The sequence below is a fragment of the Channa argus genome, chromosome 14 (assembly GCF_033026475.1).
Source record: "Channa argus isolate prfri chromosome 14, Channa argus male v1.0, whole genome shotgun sequence".
Lineage (NCBI taxonomy): Eukaryota > Metazoa > Chordata > Actinopteri > Anabantiformes > Channidae > Channa > Channa argus.
Genome location: NC_090210.1, coordinates 12,845,457 through 12,865,876, shown reverse-complemented (window position 1 = coordinate 12,865,876; position 20,420 = coordinate 12,845,457). Strand labels below are relative to the sequence as shown.

The 20,420-nt window shown below is 40.2% G+C and overlaps 1 protein-coding gene across 2 annotated transcripts in view; it reads right to left on the bottom strand.

The window, feature by feature from the left end:
* The window catches only part of pappa2 (pappalysin 2), a 77,811-nt gene extending 61,607 nt beyond the window's left edge, over positions 1-16,204 (bottom strand). Inside the window, exons 1-5 of one of the 2 annotated variants that reach the window (XM_067474370.1) lie at positions 15,632-16,202; positions 13,914-15,053; positions 8,405-8,637; positions 6,320-6,547; positions 5,577-6,175 (exon numbers count right to left, since the gene is read on the bottom strand). In XM_067474370.1, the coding sequence (XP_067330471.1) occupies positions 5,577-6,175; positions 6,320-6,547; positions 8,405-8,637; positions 13,914-14,868 (2,015 nt within the window). In that variant the 5' untranslated portion in view covers positions 14,869-15,053; positions 15,632-16,202. Of the gene's footprint in view, positions 1-5,576; positions 6,176-6,319; positions 6,548-8,404; positions 8,638-13,913 lie in introns of both variants that reach the window. The other variant, XR_010910594.1, reaches the window with a different exon arrangement.
* Between the last annotated feature and the right edge of the window lie 4,216 nt (positions 16,205-20,420).

The following is a 20,420-nucleotide window of genomic DNA, read 5'->3' as shown; positions in this document are numbered from 1 at the left end:
TGACATAAGATGTTATCATTAACATGTCCTGCTAACTGACAGTAACCACATCCAGCATTTCTTCTAAGGCCAAGGAACATTTCATTCAGAAAGAGTTAGAGATCACATTGTTTGAAAAGCCCCACAGAAAGATGGTTCTGGTTGCAACACTATACTATGTCTTTTTAACTTTTTGGAGTTAGCGAAGTCGACTCTAGTAACCTAAACTCACATTACCTGACATAACATAAGTACTCCAAACATCTTGTCTTGTAAACGTAAAGGAAAGTAAATGGTCTAAAGACCAAAACTGCCAAAGTCGGATCTTATACCTTTTCTCATTGTACCACTAGGACTCTGACTTAGACCTAATTACAGTTACACTCTTCTTCACTCTCCCTTCTTCATCTCTATGTCTTCATCATAGACTGATTACGATGCAAATACTTTGCAACATGCCATTTTCTAGTTAGGCTTTTAGCACAATAACATGGATCCATCTAATGCATGTTTGAGCTCTTTTATTGTAGTTTTGCAGTCACTTGGTATTTTAAGCCAACTAATACAGTTTAAATTAGCTTAAATTTAACCACAGATTGAAAAATTCTGCTAGTGACTGTGTCATTACAGCCAATACAATCAAGGCTGACCAGTTATTGAGAAACTGATTTTGTCTACCTGCTGAGATCACAAACCCATTTTATACAAACTTCGATTAACCACCTATACCACTGTTCACTATGTCTGTTCATGTAAGAACAGAAAACTGAAGTGCAGCAAATGTACAAATGTACCCATTTTAACTATGCAGTTGCATGCACATTACACCAGTCTTGAGAGATAGATTTGCACTAATGCATGTTGTCAGACAATGACTGCGTTTACATGTATACATTTAAGTAACTGGGGTACTCAGAGAAATCAGCTTTGTTGGGTAATCGGGGAACGGCGTTTACATTCACTTAATAACCTGGTTCTGGAAATCTGCATATCCATGCAGCTGTAAGAGAGAGAGTAACATGATATCTCCTCCACCTTAGATTTATTTTGGAAGCCTGGCTCATAGATTTTAACTTTATAGTGACAGAAAACACAGATTTCAAATTTTTCTTTTTGTGTGTATGTCTGTGTTGCAGCAGACTAACAGCGCAAGAGGAGAGAAAGGAAAAATTTGGAGACACAGGCAACTGATGCACAACAGGAACCGTCTGAATTACAAAAATCAGCATGGGAAAGTGACTTCTACGAGGCACATTGTGTTAAATCTTGTCGCATTTTTAAAATGAGGCAGCATTGCACCGTTAATGATCTCTCCTGTCATTCAGCCTGCAATTCAGGTGCATGTTCCTGTCTGCAGCCTTTTGTTACACACATGCACAGTTGGGGAAAGTCAATTAGAAACCTGATTACACGCATACATGGCAAATAAATCGTCGTTCTCTGGCAGAAATCTGGGGAAACCAGGTTCCCCTAATATCCGACCCTGATTTAGGAAACCAGCTTTCCTGTTTAAGTGATATTTAAAAAATCAGCTTTCCTAAGAAAGCCAACTGTAACCTGGTTACTTAAGTCCGCATAAATGCACTGAGTAACACTACTCATACACAAGATGCAATCCCACTTAGGACCAAAGGGGCAATATCATGTAAGCACCACACATGAAGAAAGATGAACTTCTTCGCCTTTGACTCACCTTTGAACAACTATTTGTAGGAATGACCACAAGAACAATGACAATGTTGTCATGTCGTAAACTCAACATCAACACTACTGTAACCGCTAGGACTGTGGCCGTGTTTTCTGCTTTATACAGTAAAGATGATGATCAGGTCATAGTCTGCTTCCTAGTGGACAACCACTTAAATCCTTCAAACATTCACAAAGTGCCAACTTTCCTCAGACCGAACAAGCTACTTGGATGAAAAACTAATAAACTAATACTAATAAATAAAGTCATGCCATGACTCAACTTTCAGATAACCCTACTCAGATGACTGAGAATCTTCACAGGTTAAAGAAAAAACATTTGTCTAGACAGTGAAGTCTGATTTGCTTTTTAGTTAATACTGGTCTTTCTTCGTTCTTTGATAAAGCCATAACTCAACCATCCACTGATGTTCTTGCAGTCTGCTTGCTACAAAGAATACATGCAGTGAAAGCACAAATATTATACATATTTTTCTTTGCTTGTTTGTGTCGATTTGGCTCTGTGACTTAATTTTTCGTTGACTTCATTACATGTTGTCCCACTGACATAGAAAACGTTTGCAGCTAGAGGGCCTTGTGATATCAAAGGATCAGTTGTGAGGAAGGACTGAATGAATTTCATGTGGTGGTGTAGAGTTACATTGACCATTCTGGGAAACACTGCAGCAACGTTTTTATTGGTGAATAAAACATGCTCACAGTAAAACTTGACCAGAATAAAACTTGATATAAAACAACACCATGTATGAGATTCAGATGCACGTAAAGCTTCAAACAAGGTTGAAACGCGATTGTTTTGCAGCGAGAGTTGCCTGGAGCTGTTTCCACAGAAAGAGCACAAGCCATCCAGGATTTGCTAACCAAAAAATTCCTAGCAATTCCTGAACATGTGTCTCAGCAGAAATGGACATGACGTACCCATCACCCCATCACTCCTTCTCCAACCTTGCCTTTTTCTCTCTCTCTCTGTCCATCTTTCCCCCTTCTTGCTCCATTTTCTTTATTGTGATGCCAGAATGTGTGGTGTAACTGGCCATCACTCTAGAACTGGCTCTCGACAACAAATTTGTGTCGTGAGAGCAGCTGGATTTAAAAACCCCTGGCCCTGCACTGGCCAACAGCAGCTGCAATGGGTCCTATAATCAGAATACCTGGCCAGATTGTGTGTGTGTGTGTGTCTGTGTGTTTGTGTGTGTGTGTGTGTGTGTGTGTGTGTGTTGAGCTCCCCAATATAAAAATGGTCCTGAAATGCCAGCAAAATGTCATCCTCACATTAATTTTCTTTCCTGCCTGAGAAAGTTGCAAGTTGGGATCCAGGGACACCCACACTTGCATGCAGGTATGTTGAAGTGGTCACAAAAGAGCTTTTTTTTGTTTTGTTTTTTTAAACACACCAGGGTCAAGCCCTTTCCAGAAGACCTACAGTGCTGTTAGTTTGTTGGGTCCAGTTTTTACGACACACCAGTGTATTGGCTGTTGATGCTGTTTTTCATGGAGGTTCGGGAGCTTATAGACAGGAACTCTGGCAAGAGTCACTGCAGGAGTTGCATCACTGTGTAAGAGCATACACGTACCGCGACTTTTTGGTTTATCTTTCAAAAACTGAACAGCAGAGGCCTTATTTATAAAAGTCTCTTACGCAAAATATTCTGCACTAAACCATTACAACGATGTCTCAAATTCCCTGTCATATATCAAACTAAAAGGCATTCCAATTATTAGGTAAGTGTGGTGGATATATTTTTATTTGTTCTTTGGACTGTTCTTTGTAATAACCCTCAAATTAAATCTAGAATAAATCACTGATTAATTTATATAATTGAGGCCAAAGGACCAGGCCCCTGAATGACAGTGTGTTTGTGCAAAACAACAGAGCAGAGAGCTGCTGTCCCATGTTTTTCATTAGTGTCCACCTTCTCTCTGCAGGGTAGAGAGCATGGGCTGAGATGGGGAACATCTGACCATAACAACTACCAAGCCAGTTTTACTTCTGCCTGTCGTCCCATGTCTCTCCCACTAAGCTCATAACTGGTCAACATAAATTACCATTAATTTTATTTTTGACAGAGGTTGAAGAACCTCTGTATATGGCCAAGCAATGAGACCACACATGCAAGCCGAATTTTTTTGTTGTTGTTTTTTACTTTTAAGTAGCTGTAACCTGTGTCTTATAGGGAAAAATCCACCAAGTACCAGGTTCTTTTCCTGCACAAATTTGATTTAGATTCACACAGTTGCATGCAACACTCTCTTCCTTTATATCAGTACGGGATGTCCAGATTTCATTTTTGGCCACTTAAAATTAAGGTTAGGTGCCTTGCTCCATTGGGGTTAGCTTAGGAAAGTGAAGAGGGAACTCACTGACTTTTACACCTTTTACCTATTCTTCGCTTTCCATACACAGACTTAACAGCTGCATGGTGGAAAGCATGTTTTGTTAAAATATAAGCTCCTGCTTCAACCTCACTAATAATGCTAAACCTAAGAAGATAAAGAAAAATGTTCTTGTTCTCCAGAGAAAAAAGTATAGAAATTAGTTTTGGTTGCTGCTGAAGGGGAAAAAGAAATGATCGGAAATGATTGATACATGACCAAAATGCTACTGAAAAATGTAGTTAAATTAGCAGTGTTGCTATGCGTATGTAGCATTTCTACTGGCAAACATTTAATGCTGCATACATTTGACAGTCAGTTATATTTAGTAGGTATATGGTACCAATTCTTTCCAGTGGCTTCAACAGCAATTCTTTCCTTTAAGATAAATTATTATGCATACTTAGAAAATATTTAGCTATAGGAACACGGTTTTAATCTTGGTCATAGCTACCCCTTTCTGGAAATATATAGTGTTTTGTATTCTACCATTTAAAGTTTACATTTCTACAGTACACTGCGTGATTCACACTGTGTATATCTAAGCCCTGCCTCTGTGCCTGGACTGTGGGAATAACTAATCATGTACAGCATATTGGTCAATGTATAAGTATGACAGTATCCATTACTTTAAAAAAGCATTAATACATCCTCGTGATAAGATGTAACATTCTTCAAGCACTAAATCTATCATTTGAAAAAAAAGTCAAGTTCCCATGTTCTGTTTTCCAGTGGCCCAGTGTAAAGCTTGTGGTTACAATTTGGATTAAGCATCAGGTCTTTAAGAACTCGGGCCGATGACCTCATGGCGAGACTTCATGCAAGCTATTTGGAACTCTCTGTGAGCCTGTCTGTCAGAGCAAATGAAAGGCAGCGGGCTGCTGCTCAAGTTGTTTAGTAAAAATAAGTGTGTACTTTGGCCTCTTAACCCACCATCCCCACTTCACAGACCACTCTGTAAAACCACTGGAGAAAGTGAGAGTACTGATTTGTACATTTAGCATGTTAAGCTGTTCATTGCCCAGCCCATTCACCCCATGGGGAGAAATATTCTTATTAGTGGCCATTTATGCCCAGAAACCTCTTGCTTCTGGAAAAACATGTTGTCCTTAGTGGCTTATAACTTAATCCCCTCATACTTTCTTCAAGCACGTCTCTCCTGCAGAGAAGCATTTAATATTTCCTTTTGTCTTAACATAAATTCATACATACAGCATGTTATTTTGTAAAATCTTTGTAATCAACAACAACCAATACCTGAATTTGGAATTATTTTTGAATGAAACCAACTGAGATCTTGATCAGTTAAAAGAAAAAAATATTTTGGAAAGTCATTAGGCTAATATTAGTGAAACATAAACATAAAGTTCTTCCAGTAGCTCCACGTGCATTAAAACTGATAAGACTTTTAACGTGAAGACCCTATGGGAAATGTTTACTAGCTTTAAAAGCAGATGAAAATATTTAGTGAAAAACAGAGTAATGACAATAACATTACATTTGACTATTAATGTCACCTGTCATGGGACTCCGGATCAAAGCAGGTCTTGAGGACGTCAGTAACCTCTGGGTCACAGCAGTCTCCATCATCATAGTCATAGTGTATACTGTTACACTCCATGTTACAAACTCCATCCTGTCTCTTCCAGTTGTAGCAGGGTCCCAGTCGGAGGCAGTCTCCCCCATCGTGGCCCGTTCTTGGATGGTCACACTCAGGGTCGCACTGGCGGTTCCCAATCTTTCCAATCCGACAGTTGCTAAGGATGAACCTTTGTCGGAGGCTAGAATTTCTGACAGTATAAACGCTGAATTCCAGACTGATGTTGTAAGGGCGAAAGGCCTCCGTCAGAACCCGGTGTTGGAGCTGGATCTGGGATTGTGACACAGTGGGGTTTCCGCCATCATCATTAGAAAGGTTAACAATACGGTAGCGAATCCGTTTGGGGGTACGGAGCTGCCAGTTGTTGTTGTAACCATAGATGATGTCAGTGTTGTCACAGGGTGTCAGGCCACAGGGTGGAGGCATGAATCTTGAGACAAGTTCTTGTTCAGGGACAGGAGTGGTGATAATGGTTGGATGGAGGCCATTTTTATATGGAGTCCATAGCTGTTCCACCTAATAGTCAGCAAAGATTTTTTTTTTAAAGTCAAGGTCTGAATAATAATAATAATAATAATTAAGTTACTATCTAACCAATTTAAACACCCAATTAATGTTAGTAAAGCATAACATGCATAGAAATAAATTAAAGCCAGTTACCTTACTGAAGTCAGCCCACATTGCCAGGACTGGCTCATTCTTGTCAATTTGAAGGGGCCGCTTTAGCAGGTCCTCATGAGAGCGAGCGTAGTCCCACAAGACAACACCACCTATATAACCCCTGAAGCTTTGACCCTGATCTGATTGGTTACTGCCAAGGAAGAAAGTTCTGCAGGTCTTCATGAAGGGGCTGTATAGATTGCCAGACTGGAAACTGCTCTCTCCTACCTGAGAAGAACAGCAGAGAAAATGTTTAAACATCAACCACAGATGCGAGCATTGCTTTTTAAAGCCCCTTTCAGACAGGAACTCTAGGGAATGTCAGGATGATCAGGTCAAAGAAAATGTATGTAATATTGATATCATTTTTATCAATATCTATTAATATCATACGTATTTAGACATATCCACAGCATTAACCAAATAATGGAAAATAGTATACGGGAAGATGTAAAGCGAATGTCTTTGCTGGGTTTCGAGGCAGTCGCAGGAAATAGACATCAACAACACACCCACTCACTCAGGGTGACACTCATGAAGAATCCTCCAGCGTATTACCTGCTCTATTCACAAATGAGCTTGGGGGAAGATAATCCAGACTTTGCACTAGGGAGCTGGCTGGGTAAAGACAGAGCAATGTCAGGGTCAACAGACTTGGGCGTTTGCGTTCACACATACACCCATCCCAGAAAAAGTCTGGAAAATGTCTGTATTCCTGTGCCAGTCTCAAAGGGACTTAAGTTTGGTAAAGTGTGGTATCTCTGTGCCTAATGTCCTGCAACTTACCACGTAAAAACAACCGAAATGTAATATTTTTGTGTTTGAAAAGGGTACATCAGTAAATCTAAATGAATATATTGGTTAACAAATGAAAACCCCAATCCTAAACCCTCTAATCTATATTCACTCTATTCAGCCATTTTAGTCTAAGGGCTGCAGCACCTGCATCAATTAATGTATTAAGTGTGCTTGAAAATACCTACACAGTGCATCAAAAACCTACTGCTTTGAATAACAAGTCATCTTACTTAAATGACTACATAGACAGAAGTCTCCTGATGTCCTGCATATTGGGCAGTAATCGTTATGGAAACAATTTTAAATGTACACCGTGGTTTGGTTAGATATAGACAGAATAACAATTTGGTTATGTTTACTGAAAACATTGTGGTTTGGATCAGAACAGGTACTTCCTGTTCAATAACAAACACACTACTAACAGTGTAGAATGTCCTGGAAACACTATGTTCCACACCTGTGTTTCTTGTGGGAAAGTACTGTGTTTTCTGACTCATCCATCTACCTCAACCTCCTCCTAACAAAGACATTCCATGTCACTACTATTACAGCCGCTGTTTGCCCAACTACAATACAATACTGTTAGTCGAACAACATATGGGGTTGACAGTCTCACTTTGTACCTGTCATTGCACTTCATGGTTAATATCAGGCTCCAGATCAGGTCTTTCAAGTTGATGATAATCTGTACCAAAGAAACACTACCCCAGCCTCTAATTCTTTCTGCAACCCATATAAGCAGTGTTAAAGCACTTCCGCATGGAACTAGTTTAAGTAGTTTTACTCGGTGTATGTGATTAAGATAAATCTGGTGACAGCTTTGATAATTTAGGACATTTGGGCCGACTGTGGCTCAAGAGGTAGAGCAAATGTTGCCACAGCTGTTGGTTTGATCCCCAGCTCCTCCAGTCACGTGTCAAAGTGTCCTTCAGCAAGACACTGAACCTCAACTTGCTTCCAGTGAGTGTAGGCCACGCCATTGCTGTGTGATTGTGAGTGGGAATGGCTGAATGAGAAGCAGTGTAAGGTGCTATATATATATATATATATATATATATATATATATATATATATACACACACACACACACACACACACACACACACACACATTATATTTACTATAGCAGACCATTTACCATTACAATTGTCCATGTTGATTTACAGGTTGTCAGTCTATTCTTGATCATAGAAATATGTTGTACTTGAGACATCATGGAGCTAAAAGGGAAGCAGTTAAAAATGAAGAAAACCAAAGATGGTTTAACCATGCACCAAAAGCACACACCTTGGCTCCATCAACATACAGGGTCATGTTGTGGGTGTTGTAGGTGGCCAACAGATGGGTCCAGGCATTGGCTTGGTAACGATGGTGGCCATAAACTGTAGTCGATTTTACAGCTCGGTCTGTCCGAAGCATGAAGTAAAACCTTGCATCTTTAGAGCCGTCGGATTCCACAGTACGAATTCCTACTGACCAGCCCTTCTCACTCAGTGAATGGGAACAGTTGTCAAATACACCTATAGCACAAGGGCAATCGAGGGGTAAAATAAATCATTTTAAAAGAAGAGCACGTTTACAAATGGTCATGGTCTACAGGTAAATGAATAACTACACAAAAACAAGCCAGCTTTTTGTGGGCATTTGTGCACTGTAGGAGGACTGAGAGAGAAACAGGCAAATAGAGCATGGGGTGCAGACAGAGACAGAGGAGAGAAGACAGAGACAGCAGGAGAGAAAGAAAGGGGAAGGAGGATGGAGGTATTTCACTCAGCCAAGGCAAGGACCTGATGTTTCCATCTGCTGTTGCAACAGACACACACAGATCCACATCTGCTCTCCAGATGTCGAACACTGGGACAGCGAAGGGTCAGGGAACCCCTTCACCCTCCTCAGTGCTTTACATGTCTGTGCATGTGTCTGTGCTTACAAGCACATGTGTGTAAAGTGGGCATGTGTAGCAAAATATCTGCCAGGTATTGAGCCAGTTTTATGCTTTAGCGTTTAATTCAGTTAAGGAAAGCAGCACTTTGAGGCTATAGCTTTTCCAAGTAAATTAGATTATACTGTATATGTTGTTCTGTGCATGTGTAACAAATGAAATGCTTAAGGTGGTAGCACCTCATCTAACTTGGAGACCAACGTAAAGCAACCATGAAAATGCTACAGATGTGTACCACAAGGTCACTTCATGGCAAATCTGTTGGGTTGCTTTAGTGTAAATAATGTTTATTGCAGACTGTTGTCATTATATTGTGCAACATTTGCACTAAAACACATCTGTCCACTGCAACCAATTATTTCCACCTTGGTCTCCTTTGTTTACCATAATAATTGAATTTAATTAGAAGCAGATGTTGTATAGTCATATGAACAAAAACAGCATTTTTGGCCATACGCTTTAAATATCTCTTTATTCCATAATTATCAGTATTTCTGGATAAATAAAATTGAATAGAAATTTAGTGACTTTCTAGTGCCATACATATGACTCCATATAGCTACAAACTACCAAAGAATAAAAAATTAAAGATAGCATTTTATCAAACCCAAAGTTAGACACTGTAACTCTCAAGACATGTTTTTCTAGCACATACACTAATAAACATATCAATTTTCCAAGAATAAAATACTGAGGTGGTCTAGAGTAATAATAATTAAAGAAGGCAGGGTGGCAGAAATCATATTTAGTTTTCTGATCCAAGTAATTTTCTCCACTGGGGCTTCAATAACTGACATCACCCCTTACTGTTAATTAGTACTGTAAAAAAACCAAAAAGACCAGTGGAATATCTTACAACTAATGAGGTGAACTGGCAGAAGGTCAGTATGTCAGTAAGGACTAGATGAGGTTTATTGCTCTGTGAAAGAATGCAGGGCAAATATTTCAACAACTTAAGAAAAACATGTCCCAACTTTCTAAAATTGCAAAGAATTTAGGGATTTCATCATTTAAAGCTCTTAATATAATTAAAATATATTGGGTGCAGCTGTAGCTCAGTTGGTAAAGGCAGTCGTCAGCGCGTCATTGTCAGCATGTTGATTTGGCACAGTTTTTTACGCCGGATACCCTTCCTGACACAACCCTCCCCAATTTCTACCGGGCTTGGACCGGACCCTGAACTCACGGGATAAGCCGAAAGGATAACTAAAATATTTAGAGCATCAAGTGAAAGCTCTGTATGCAATTGACAAGGCCCACAACCAATAAGGAATGGTTCTGATGTTTGAACCCTCAGGCAGCACTGCATTAGAACCAGACATGATTCTGTGGTGGAAATCGCTGCATGGGCTCAGGAACACCTCTGAAACCCACGGTCAGTGAACACCGTTTGGCACTGCATCCACAAATATCAGATAAAGCTCCACTATCCAAAGAAAGATATATATATTTATATTTATAGAGAGAGAGAGAGAGAGAGGCTGCATGCTAAAGAGGAGAGAAGCCATCTCTTATCTGGGAAGGCTCAATTGAGGTTGAATGATATAACAGCAACACAATGTAAAACCACATGTATGACAACAGCATGGCTCACTAGTAATAGTCCAGTTGCTAAAACGGACTGTCTGCAGTCCAGACCTGTCACCCATTGAAAGCATTTGGAGGATTATCAGGTGGAAAGTATGACAAAGAACTGTTGAATAGTTGAAATCCTATATCAAGCAAGAATAGGAAAAATTTGCTTTCGAACTTAAAGTAATTAGTCTTCTCAAAAAACACTGACAGAGTGTTGTTTAAAAAAAGAGGTGATGTAAAACAGTGGTGAAATAGTCCCAACTTTGTAGAAATGCGTGGCTCCCATCAAATTCAAAAAGAGAAAATATTTTTCAAATCCCACCAAAAAATATCAGTTTCAACATCTTTGTACTCATCAATAAAATAAAAGCTATAAGAGGTGTGCAAATAATTACTTTCTGGTTAAATATACATTTTACAGGCACATTGTATATGTTTTATATACGATTTACTGCCTCCCAACATTTTCTGAAACACGTAAGATCATCACTAATCATTAAAATTCAAATCAATGTCAGTCTCACATTTAGGAGAAACAATAGGAGTTAGTTTTTCACAGTATTTGTCAGATTCCTTCAGAATACTACAAAGAGAGAGGCTCATGCCACAAAATGTTGCCCTCACATAAGGAAGCAATGAGGGGGAAAAAAGTTGAGTAATGGAGTCGGATCTTTGATCAGAGTAAATGTGAGCGGACGTAACAGTTTGTGGTCTCCCTCCCTATCTGGAGAGCTGTGGTGCTGCACCATAGCCCTTTTATCCTCTTCGATTTGTTTGATGCATGTGTTGTTCTGTCCATAGCGCAGATTTTCAAATGTAACATTCTCAATGCTCATTGGCAAAATACAGTGTTCATCATCACGTGAAGATAAATGAAGGTTTCGTAAGATCCGTGTGTCTGCAGCTGCTGCTGAAAATAAATGAAAGTCTACAGGCTAACTAAGTACAAGGACAGAGACTGAATGAAACACACCCTGGGATTTGTCAAGGTTATGTAACCACACATTTATACAGTGTCTGAGTTTAGATGGCAAATAGTACTAAATTGTTGTGACAAATTTCATCAGAAAGCTCAAAATAGACTATTGTGCGTTAGTCTAAACACGCCTCAGGCTGTACAGCCATATTTATCACCTGGCTTGGCTTTAAAGTCTGCTTGATCCGCTTCACAATCCATCACTGTGTCATGAAAGAGTCGTTTTTCATATGATGAAATCAAGCACAGGCCTTATCATTAATAATGTAATAATAATAAAAGGTGTCTTCATTATGACCAGCTTGAAATCATTACTGTGGCCAACATTTTCAGGGTCATCATAGTAAAAGTAATCATATTCATCATCACGCATCATGCGGTAGGATACATTACTGTTTATAATAATCACATTATCTATGTCAGTAACAGTATACCATTGCTCACGTTATTATTGCATCATCACCGTCACTGTCATTATCCAGTTATAGTCAACATAATTTTTTGCGTTGTTTGTAGGGATGGAACTAGAAGCTAAATAATTTCACGATCAGGAGGTACTACCCACTGTCGTTTACTAATTTGATAGTACATGGACATGTGGTTGTGAATAACAACTGTTTGACCCAAAAATTAGGCTTCACTTGGACAAAAACACCACTTGATGCCTTTAATGTGGGAGAATGGAAATTGGCAGAGGAAAATTATAGGATGATTCATTAATTGAAAAAAATAAGTAAAATGATTACATTGTTCATATCATTACATTAAATATTAAACACTCAATAGCCTGAGTTTATTTGTTATTAGCATCATTTCACACTGATGTATTCCCTGTGTTGATGTGGTGGAGGACATTTGACAGTTCGCTGTAAGTGCATTTACTCAAGTACTGTAATTACAGTTTTAAAGTACTTGTATTTTACTGGAGTATTTTCATTTTAAATTACTTACAGCTTTTTAACCACTTTTTAGCAGTGGTGTAAAGTAACTGTATTTACTTGAGCCTTGTAAGTACAATTCCGATGCATTACTATTTTACGTCAGTATTTCTATTGTGTGCTACGCCATAATTTACCTTCACTACATTTTAGAGGCAAATATGACACTTTCACTCGACTACAGAAAGAAATACTAGTTACTCTTCAGAATCTGAGTGACACAAAATACTGTAAAGATATTATTGACATCTATTATGAAACTAGCCCGCAGTGTGTCTGGTAACACTAACTATACTTATTAGATTCAAAACATATGATTATGTAGTACTTTTACCTGTAACCAAGTATTCCTGCACTGTAGTGACACTTTTCCTTCAGCAAATTATTGGAGTACTTCCTACTCCATTTAAGTGATTAAAATCAGCACATACTGTTTGTTTCTACACAGAGTTTCTATAGTAACACTAACTTTTGTCCTTCATTATTATTTACTAAAAATGTTTAGCTCCCTTAACTTTCACCTTTTAAAGTTTGTTGATAAATTTGTATACTAGACTTGTACATTTATTATTTACATTACTACTTGTATGTTTGTACGTAAAGTACATCTTAGACCATGTACAGTACTTTGAAGTGGTACTTCTGCCTGTAGTGGAGTAGTTTTTTGGGCAACTACTTACACCTCAGTTCACACTAATACCAATATGTGTGCGGTAAAGGAATGTCAACTAGTATCAGCCAGGCTCAGTAATAACTCCAGCTCTACTTGGAATTACACCTGTCTTACATTTAATCCACCAGCATGAACTTCCCTTCGCTCACATATGAGGGAAGTGGAGGCTATTTTTCCTTTCTGAGGATCATTTCAGAGGATAGGAACAAATGACTTACTTTATCTAATTGGATATAATGACATTCATTATACTGTCACCATGGATTTCTGATCAGTGTTTCTATTAAAACTGTCAACACATCTGCAGTAGAAACTAAGCCCAAGAGGAAAGCCAAGATACACCCTGTCTGACTTCTGTCATGGAGGCCAGACTTCTGACTTTCTTTATCTCGTGAACAAGAGAATCTCATCGGGCCAACAACTTGCATCACCCATATTAGAATGATATTCAGCAGAGCAGAATGAGAGAGAATAAGTGACTAAAGAGACTGACAGAGGCTGGTTGTAGGCAGGATGACGGTCAACAGACAGAATGACAGAAAGAGTTTTCACAAAAACCACTGTAGTTGAAGTAAATAATAAGGATATAAGTCATGGATTCCCATAGAGGCCACTTTCTGAAAGATGCCATAACTGCATCTTGTACCTATTAAGTGCCTTTAATAGTGTAGACGTGACCGGTTAACACCCACCTGCTATCACCGCAGGGTTCCTCTGCCCTCCTTCTGGATTCACCCACAGCTCCAGGCTGAACTCCGACCTTGGCAGCTCCACCTCTGCTGTTGGCTTCAGCTTCAGCTGCACCCGACCACCGCTAAAGTAGAGGGCGGTCATCCAGGAAGGGGGCACCCTAGGCACTGGGCTCCCCCAAGTAGAGGAGCTGCCGACTGGCAGTGTCGCTGGCGGATCCGCCTCTTCCACCTCCCCGGAGAAGGCTTCGGTACCGTCGTCCACAGTCCCCGCCGAGGAGTCCTGGTTTCCATGTCCCTGTTGCAGTGTGTAGAGAACCAGAGGTCCCCTGGAAACTGTTGAGCTGTCATTGGAAACTTTCATCCAACTCGAGTTGTCCTCTTTCTCGGGAGGAAAAGTCACGTCGAGGCTGCGAACAAGCCTGGATCCGCGTGGGGACTGCGCATGGCCCGAAGTGGAGTCGCGCTGCCCGGCGTCTTTACGCACGGACATCTCGTTGCCGTCTTTACTGACATTTTTTGTCTCTCTCCGTTCATATTTGCTGCGGTTTACATACAACCGTTCAGTCAACGTGACATATCTGTCCCCCACTCCCCGTGCCACGTCCTCAACGTCTCCTTCCGCCTCGACCTGGTGCAGCCCGGTGTCAAACCTACACCCTCCTGCACAAACCGCAGGAGCGCTCTTAACGGCGTACAGCTCTGTCCGGCTCGTGTGCGTCCTCGAATGTGCCGCTGGAGGGCGGTGTTGGGACGGGGAGATGGAGCGGGGCTGCCGCCGGGATCTCCCCACGGCGGAGACGGTGCAGGGTTCACCTGCGAGCCTGGTGAGCACACCGTCTGCCCTCTGGGCTAAGGCGCGTTTGTACCGGCTCAGTGCATCCGATCGAACCGAGCTTATCAGCCACGTGTTAGCGATGAGAACAAGGAAGACCGCCAGTAGTCTAATCAGCAACATTTTCTCGGGTTGGGGATGGTTTACTTTTATTTTATATTTTTTTGTGAAAAGTCTTAGTTTCCTTTAAAAAAATCTAATTTTGGTTTCTAAGTCAGCAGCAAGAAATTCATAAAGTCACTTCAGATAATTGATTGATTAATGTATGCACATTACTCCAGCAATGAGGACAGTTCTGTTTAGGTTGCCTGTTAAGGATAAAATAAATCAACTTAAAGTCAGGAAAGTGATTAAACAGAAACTATCAGTGCATTCCGAAAGAAAAAAAAAAAGACAAAGTCGCATTCAACCTTCCTCTCATGGACTCATTGCACACTGGGGTTCTTAGTTAGGTTATATTTGTGGCACTAATTTTGGATAAGTTAGATGTTTAAAGTTGGGAAAGGATCACAGATTCAGGAGTTTCAGCACTATTAGCATTAATTCTTCCTTGATGCAGCAGCAGCAGTAGAAGCAGCTTTGCCCCCTTCCCATTCATGCAAACTGAAAAATATCTGCAGCCCCTGCACTTTGTTTCTGCAGGTAGAAAGAATTGTCCAACTCCTACAGTCTGCCTTTCAATAACCCCGTGAGGTAAAGATACACATTTTAAACGTCATTTAAAGTTTTGAAATGACAAGAAACTGGATATTTTTTATTGCTGAGGAAAATGTGGCTGTAGTTTTTTTGGTAGAAGTCACAGGGTTTATTAGCATTAATTAAGCAATCAAGAAACATATTTTTCACTCCATATTGACTTTGCATAAAGCTTCTTAATTCGTTTTACCTGGCCATTGCAGCATCATTTGTGCGTCCTTCTCCAAAATATGGCTGCAGGCTCAATAAGAATGAAAATGTAAGAGAATAAAACAAAATTAAAAAAAAGAATAAGACAACAAAGTCAGCGCCAGAGGCAAAATTAGGTGTAGTGCAAAGTGCCAGCCCTCATATAACCACCCTACTTGTTGAGCAGAAACTTTCTTATGTTCTTTGAGAAAAGGTTAAAAATGTTAGTCCATTAAATGGTTCGGTTCATGGTTCGGCATCTGCGCGTTTGCTCCTCTTGGTTTTGCTGTGCGTCTGCGTGCGCTTCAGAGAATGACTTGCTGCGTCTCTGCACCAGTCCATGCAGTAGTAGTAATATCCTCTTTCATTCACTCCTCTCTCTCTCTCTCTCTCTCTCTCACTCTTACTCACTCCCTCATTCTCCCGAGTCCAAAGGTTTTTTATCAGGGAGCCCCTGCCCGCACTGACATCACCGGTAGGGGAAGTGTGGTGGGGATGGTGGAGGTGGAGGTGGAGGGGAGGGGCGTCCTAACCTCGCTTCACACTTTGCAAGGGAACTCCTCTCCAGTCCCGAGCTTCTCATCCCTCCAACACGTTCCCTCTGACGAAGAGAAGAGACAAGAAGGATTATTCAAGTTTGTTCATGATGTTTGGGCCTCATCCATCAGCAGTGGTGGAAATCCTTTCATAAAAGCAGCTACACAAGTGTAAAAAAACGCCTGTGGGGAAGTGAAAGCACGGTATCCAAAAATAATCCATCTTTCCACAAAAAGGAGAGCAGTGTGTTAATGTACAAATTCATAGTAGGTAACCATGGCTATTTCAATTTCATGCTACTTAATTCTTCTCTAAATGTGATACTGTTTACTACACATTAGTTACTGTGCAGATTAATAGTATAAACACATTAATGAGTTTAAAAAAGATGATGCATTGCTATAGATCAAATTATGGGATGAAATTACAAACTAAACTGTATGAAAATATGTGAAATTAGTTAGTTTAAATTATATAATTGTACAAATGCTCTCATGAGATATGTCCCTAAATTATGCAGGGGTGGATCTACAGGGGTACAAAAGCTGCCAACCCTAGGGTTTCTAACTCCTAGCAGCCCATTCCACTTCCCAACATCATCAACTCTAAATGTTCATTTCATAAAACTTTAGAGCTGGTTTCATGGTAACTGAGCAGAAACAATTATGTCGTCATAACCAACGCGTGACACATTTTGAAACTGTGCTGGCACACACCTCTTTATTATGATTAGCTCATCAGTCATCCAACCACTTCCTACTTCACTTTCTTCCAAAAATAACCTTAAATAAGTTAACCAAATAATTCTAAACACCAAAACCAACATAAAAGCAAGTAGAACATAACACGTGCTGTCAAAACACCTGGTTTTCTTTGCTTTCCTCTGCAATGGGTTCCTGTGGATTGGTCTGCAATGCTGAGAAATAAAATGATGTTTAAATCCCTGAGTCAAATAAGACAGAGAGAATGTCAGTAAATAAAATGCCTTAGCTCCTTCAGAATGTAAAAACATTTGTAATTTATTTTGTTCGTAGCTCTGGCGAATGAAAGCCTTTACACATTGGTGACGGGTTTTAGTCTTAGTGCCTGTGTGTTTCATGTTAGATCATAATGTCTGACACTTGGCCAGGTCGCCCCTATAAAAAAAGGGAGGCCCCCTCAACTCCGCTTCCCACATCATGTCACCCAGTAAATATAATTTCACCATTGTATATTAAGTATATCAAATATTACACGCTAGTTAAATCTATAGCAATGTGATTTATTTATTTGAATCGAGCTAGTAGAGTTTAAATACAATGCAACAACTCCTGTAAATGAAACGCTATACAACATTACTTTTCACCACTCGCCGTGTTTTCTTAATGGAAGCCCCTACTGTCAGCCTGGATGTAGATGAATGATAGTGGAGGCAGCAGAGCTGGGGGTGGAGGGCTAAGATAAGTGCGTTTGATCTCTCCTTTGCGGCCCCTCTCTCTCTCTTTCACACTCACACACACACAGACTGACACACACACTCTTGCATCAAAGTGAAAGAGACAAGGTTTGAGTCCTTCCTTTTCTCTTTTCTCTTTTGCTTTTATTCTCTTTCCTCCTCCTCCTCTAATCTGTCTATCTCACTCGGCTCTGGCTCTTTTCAGTGGTACAACACGGACAGGCCCAACATCTATCTTGAACATGAAAAGGTTTTTTTTGGAAGCTTTTGGATCCAAATATGCTACCTGCGTTGCAGCAAACCCCAGTGCTCGTGTGGGCTGAGCGAGTTGGGGCTGAACAAACAGGGAGAGGAAGCATTGGGTGAGAGGGAGAACAGATGTAAGAAAAAATTTATGAAGAAATTTTACAATAATGACCATTCGTATATACTACGCATATAATACAGAGAATTTTACGCTATCTGAGAAAGAAATCTTTACTGAAGTTTTTAACTGCATAAGAATTTGTGCTTTGTGTAATCAAAGAAGCAAATAGTTGACATTAAACAAAAGTATGTCAAAATTGCTTTACTAAGCAGTAAATATTGCTTTTTTAAATTTCTAATTAGTGCAGTGGATGTTGGACAGTGGATTACAGATCTTTTCATTTGTTCTGAAACTTGTGTCCACTCTGAAGTCACAGATCAACAAATCAACAAACAACATAATTTGCCAGGATGATTTAACTAGAGGGCAACACAGTGGTGGAGGGGTTAGTGCTGCTGCCTCACAGCTAGAAGGTCCGTGGTTTAAATCCCCCACCAAGCTGTGGCATTTCTCTGTGGTGCTTGAATGTTCCCGTGCTTTCATGGGTTTCCTCTCAGTCCAAAGACATTCATATTAGGTTACTTGGTGACTCTGCTTCTTGCTTAACAACAGCTGGGACAGGCTCCATGACCCTGAACAGGGTAAGCAGTTAAGGATAAGATAAGATAAAGGATAATGGATAAAGGATAAAGGATGGATGGATTTTACTAGAGATAACAAACCCTGCTGCACTCTGCACCTGCACTTTATTTAGATGGCCATATCAAATTATCAACCTAGCTAACGGTTATTTCCATAAGCTAATGTAAGTTCAAAATAGATAACGCATGCTGTTGTCTAAAATTCATAAAGTGGGACATAACAAAATTGGTAAGTTTGCCAGCTATTGATCATAATAAAGTAGCTGTTGTAAGCAATAGTGCGGCAACGTTATTCAGTTCTTCTGTAGAAGCTTATAAGCTTTGTACCAACTTTCCCATTCCGTTTCCCAACATTAAGAGCTAAGGCTTAACCTGGTGTGAAAACCCTGGGGTGTTTGCTAGGACTCTTTAACGTCTATCTGTGGTTTAGCTTAGTTGGGTGAATGTGTCTGTGTGTTTGTGATGCAATAATACGGCTACTAACTTTTGTTAGAACAAAATGCAGCTGTCCTGATCTGTGCTCCGCTTCCCTTTGCTGGGCTGCATTAAGTCTGTTAATACTCGGTCCTACAATTCCCTTTGTAATTGTCAAACGTTGTCTTATGGCTGCGCTAGTTTTGCCCCGTTAGTTAACTAACATTATACTATAAACTCAGGTTGCTTTACTTTGAAAACATAACGTTCAATTCAATTCAATTCAACTTTATTTATATAGCGCCAATTCACAACAAAGTCATCTCAGGGCACTTTACAGAATAAAGTCAAGATTATAAAGATATATAAAGAGTTCTTGAGTAACGTTCTTGTTGGTTGAGGAAGAAGAGGCAGTGTGTCATACTGTTTTAGCAACTAGCAGGTTGAGTGAGATTAGCGGATCAGGAAATATGGTTGTGGTCCCCCTCACTATGTCGGTGTTTACCCGGGAGTGCAGCCCCTCCATGCACAGAGGAATAGGTATAGAGGAGAGAGTAGCTCAGGCGAGGATTTAAAACCTAACATTAGTCGAGTAAAAACTTAATAAACACAGTTTAACGTAGTTGAACACCTGCTGATCAAGCATAAACCCAAAGCTCCACGTAGGTTTCCCCACCCAATGTTGCTATATATCAATAATAGCGAGCTTATTAGCTAATAAATGAACACCCTAAGGTTAAAGCTTACTATATACATGCTAACATTTGTGCCTTCAGCTTAACTTAAAGTTTTTGGGAACTCTGTCCAACGCTTGTTATAAGTTAGGTGTTCTTTTTTGTTCTGTTTTAAGATCATTGTCTTTTTGTACGTACATTCATTTTCTGTCCTGTGTGCCCACTGCAGTATCCCTCCCCACCAGCCGAGGCTCCCTCGCCACACCACTCCACCTCTGTCTGTCTCTGGTCTCCCTCCTGGTTCACTCACCTGTTCCTGATCATCATCACCACCCGAGCTTGTTCTCTGTATTTAAGAACTTGTATATGATTTGTTTAGTGGCTACCGTGTCATAGTTCGTCCTAAGATTTCCTCTCTGTCTTACTTGTCCTTTCCCCGACCATCAGTCTTTTTCTACAGTTTTTGAGTTCGACTATAGGTTTACCTGGTTCATATTGGTATTGATTTAACTAACATCCCTAGATGTTATCAGGATATGGCAGGGGTTTTCAGCAAGGCACGAGCCTTGGTAAGAACGATGGGGGCCTGACACCTTGTTTTGACTACAGAGGTGTTAACGCCATCACAGTTAAAAATAGGTAGCCCCCTCCCTCTCTTGTCATCAGCTTTTGAACTGTTGCAGGGTGCAATGGTGTTTAACAAAACGCATCTCCACAACGCTTACCATCTCGTCCGCATTAGGGAGGGGGGCGAATGGAAGACAGCTATCAAAGTTGGGGAT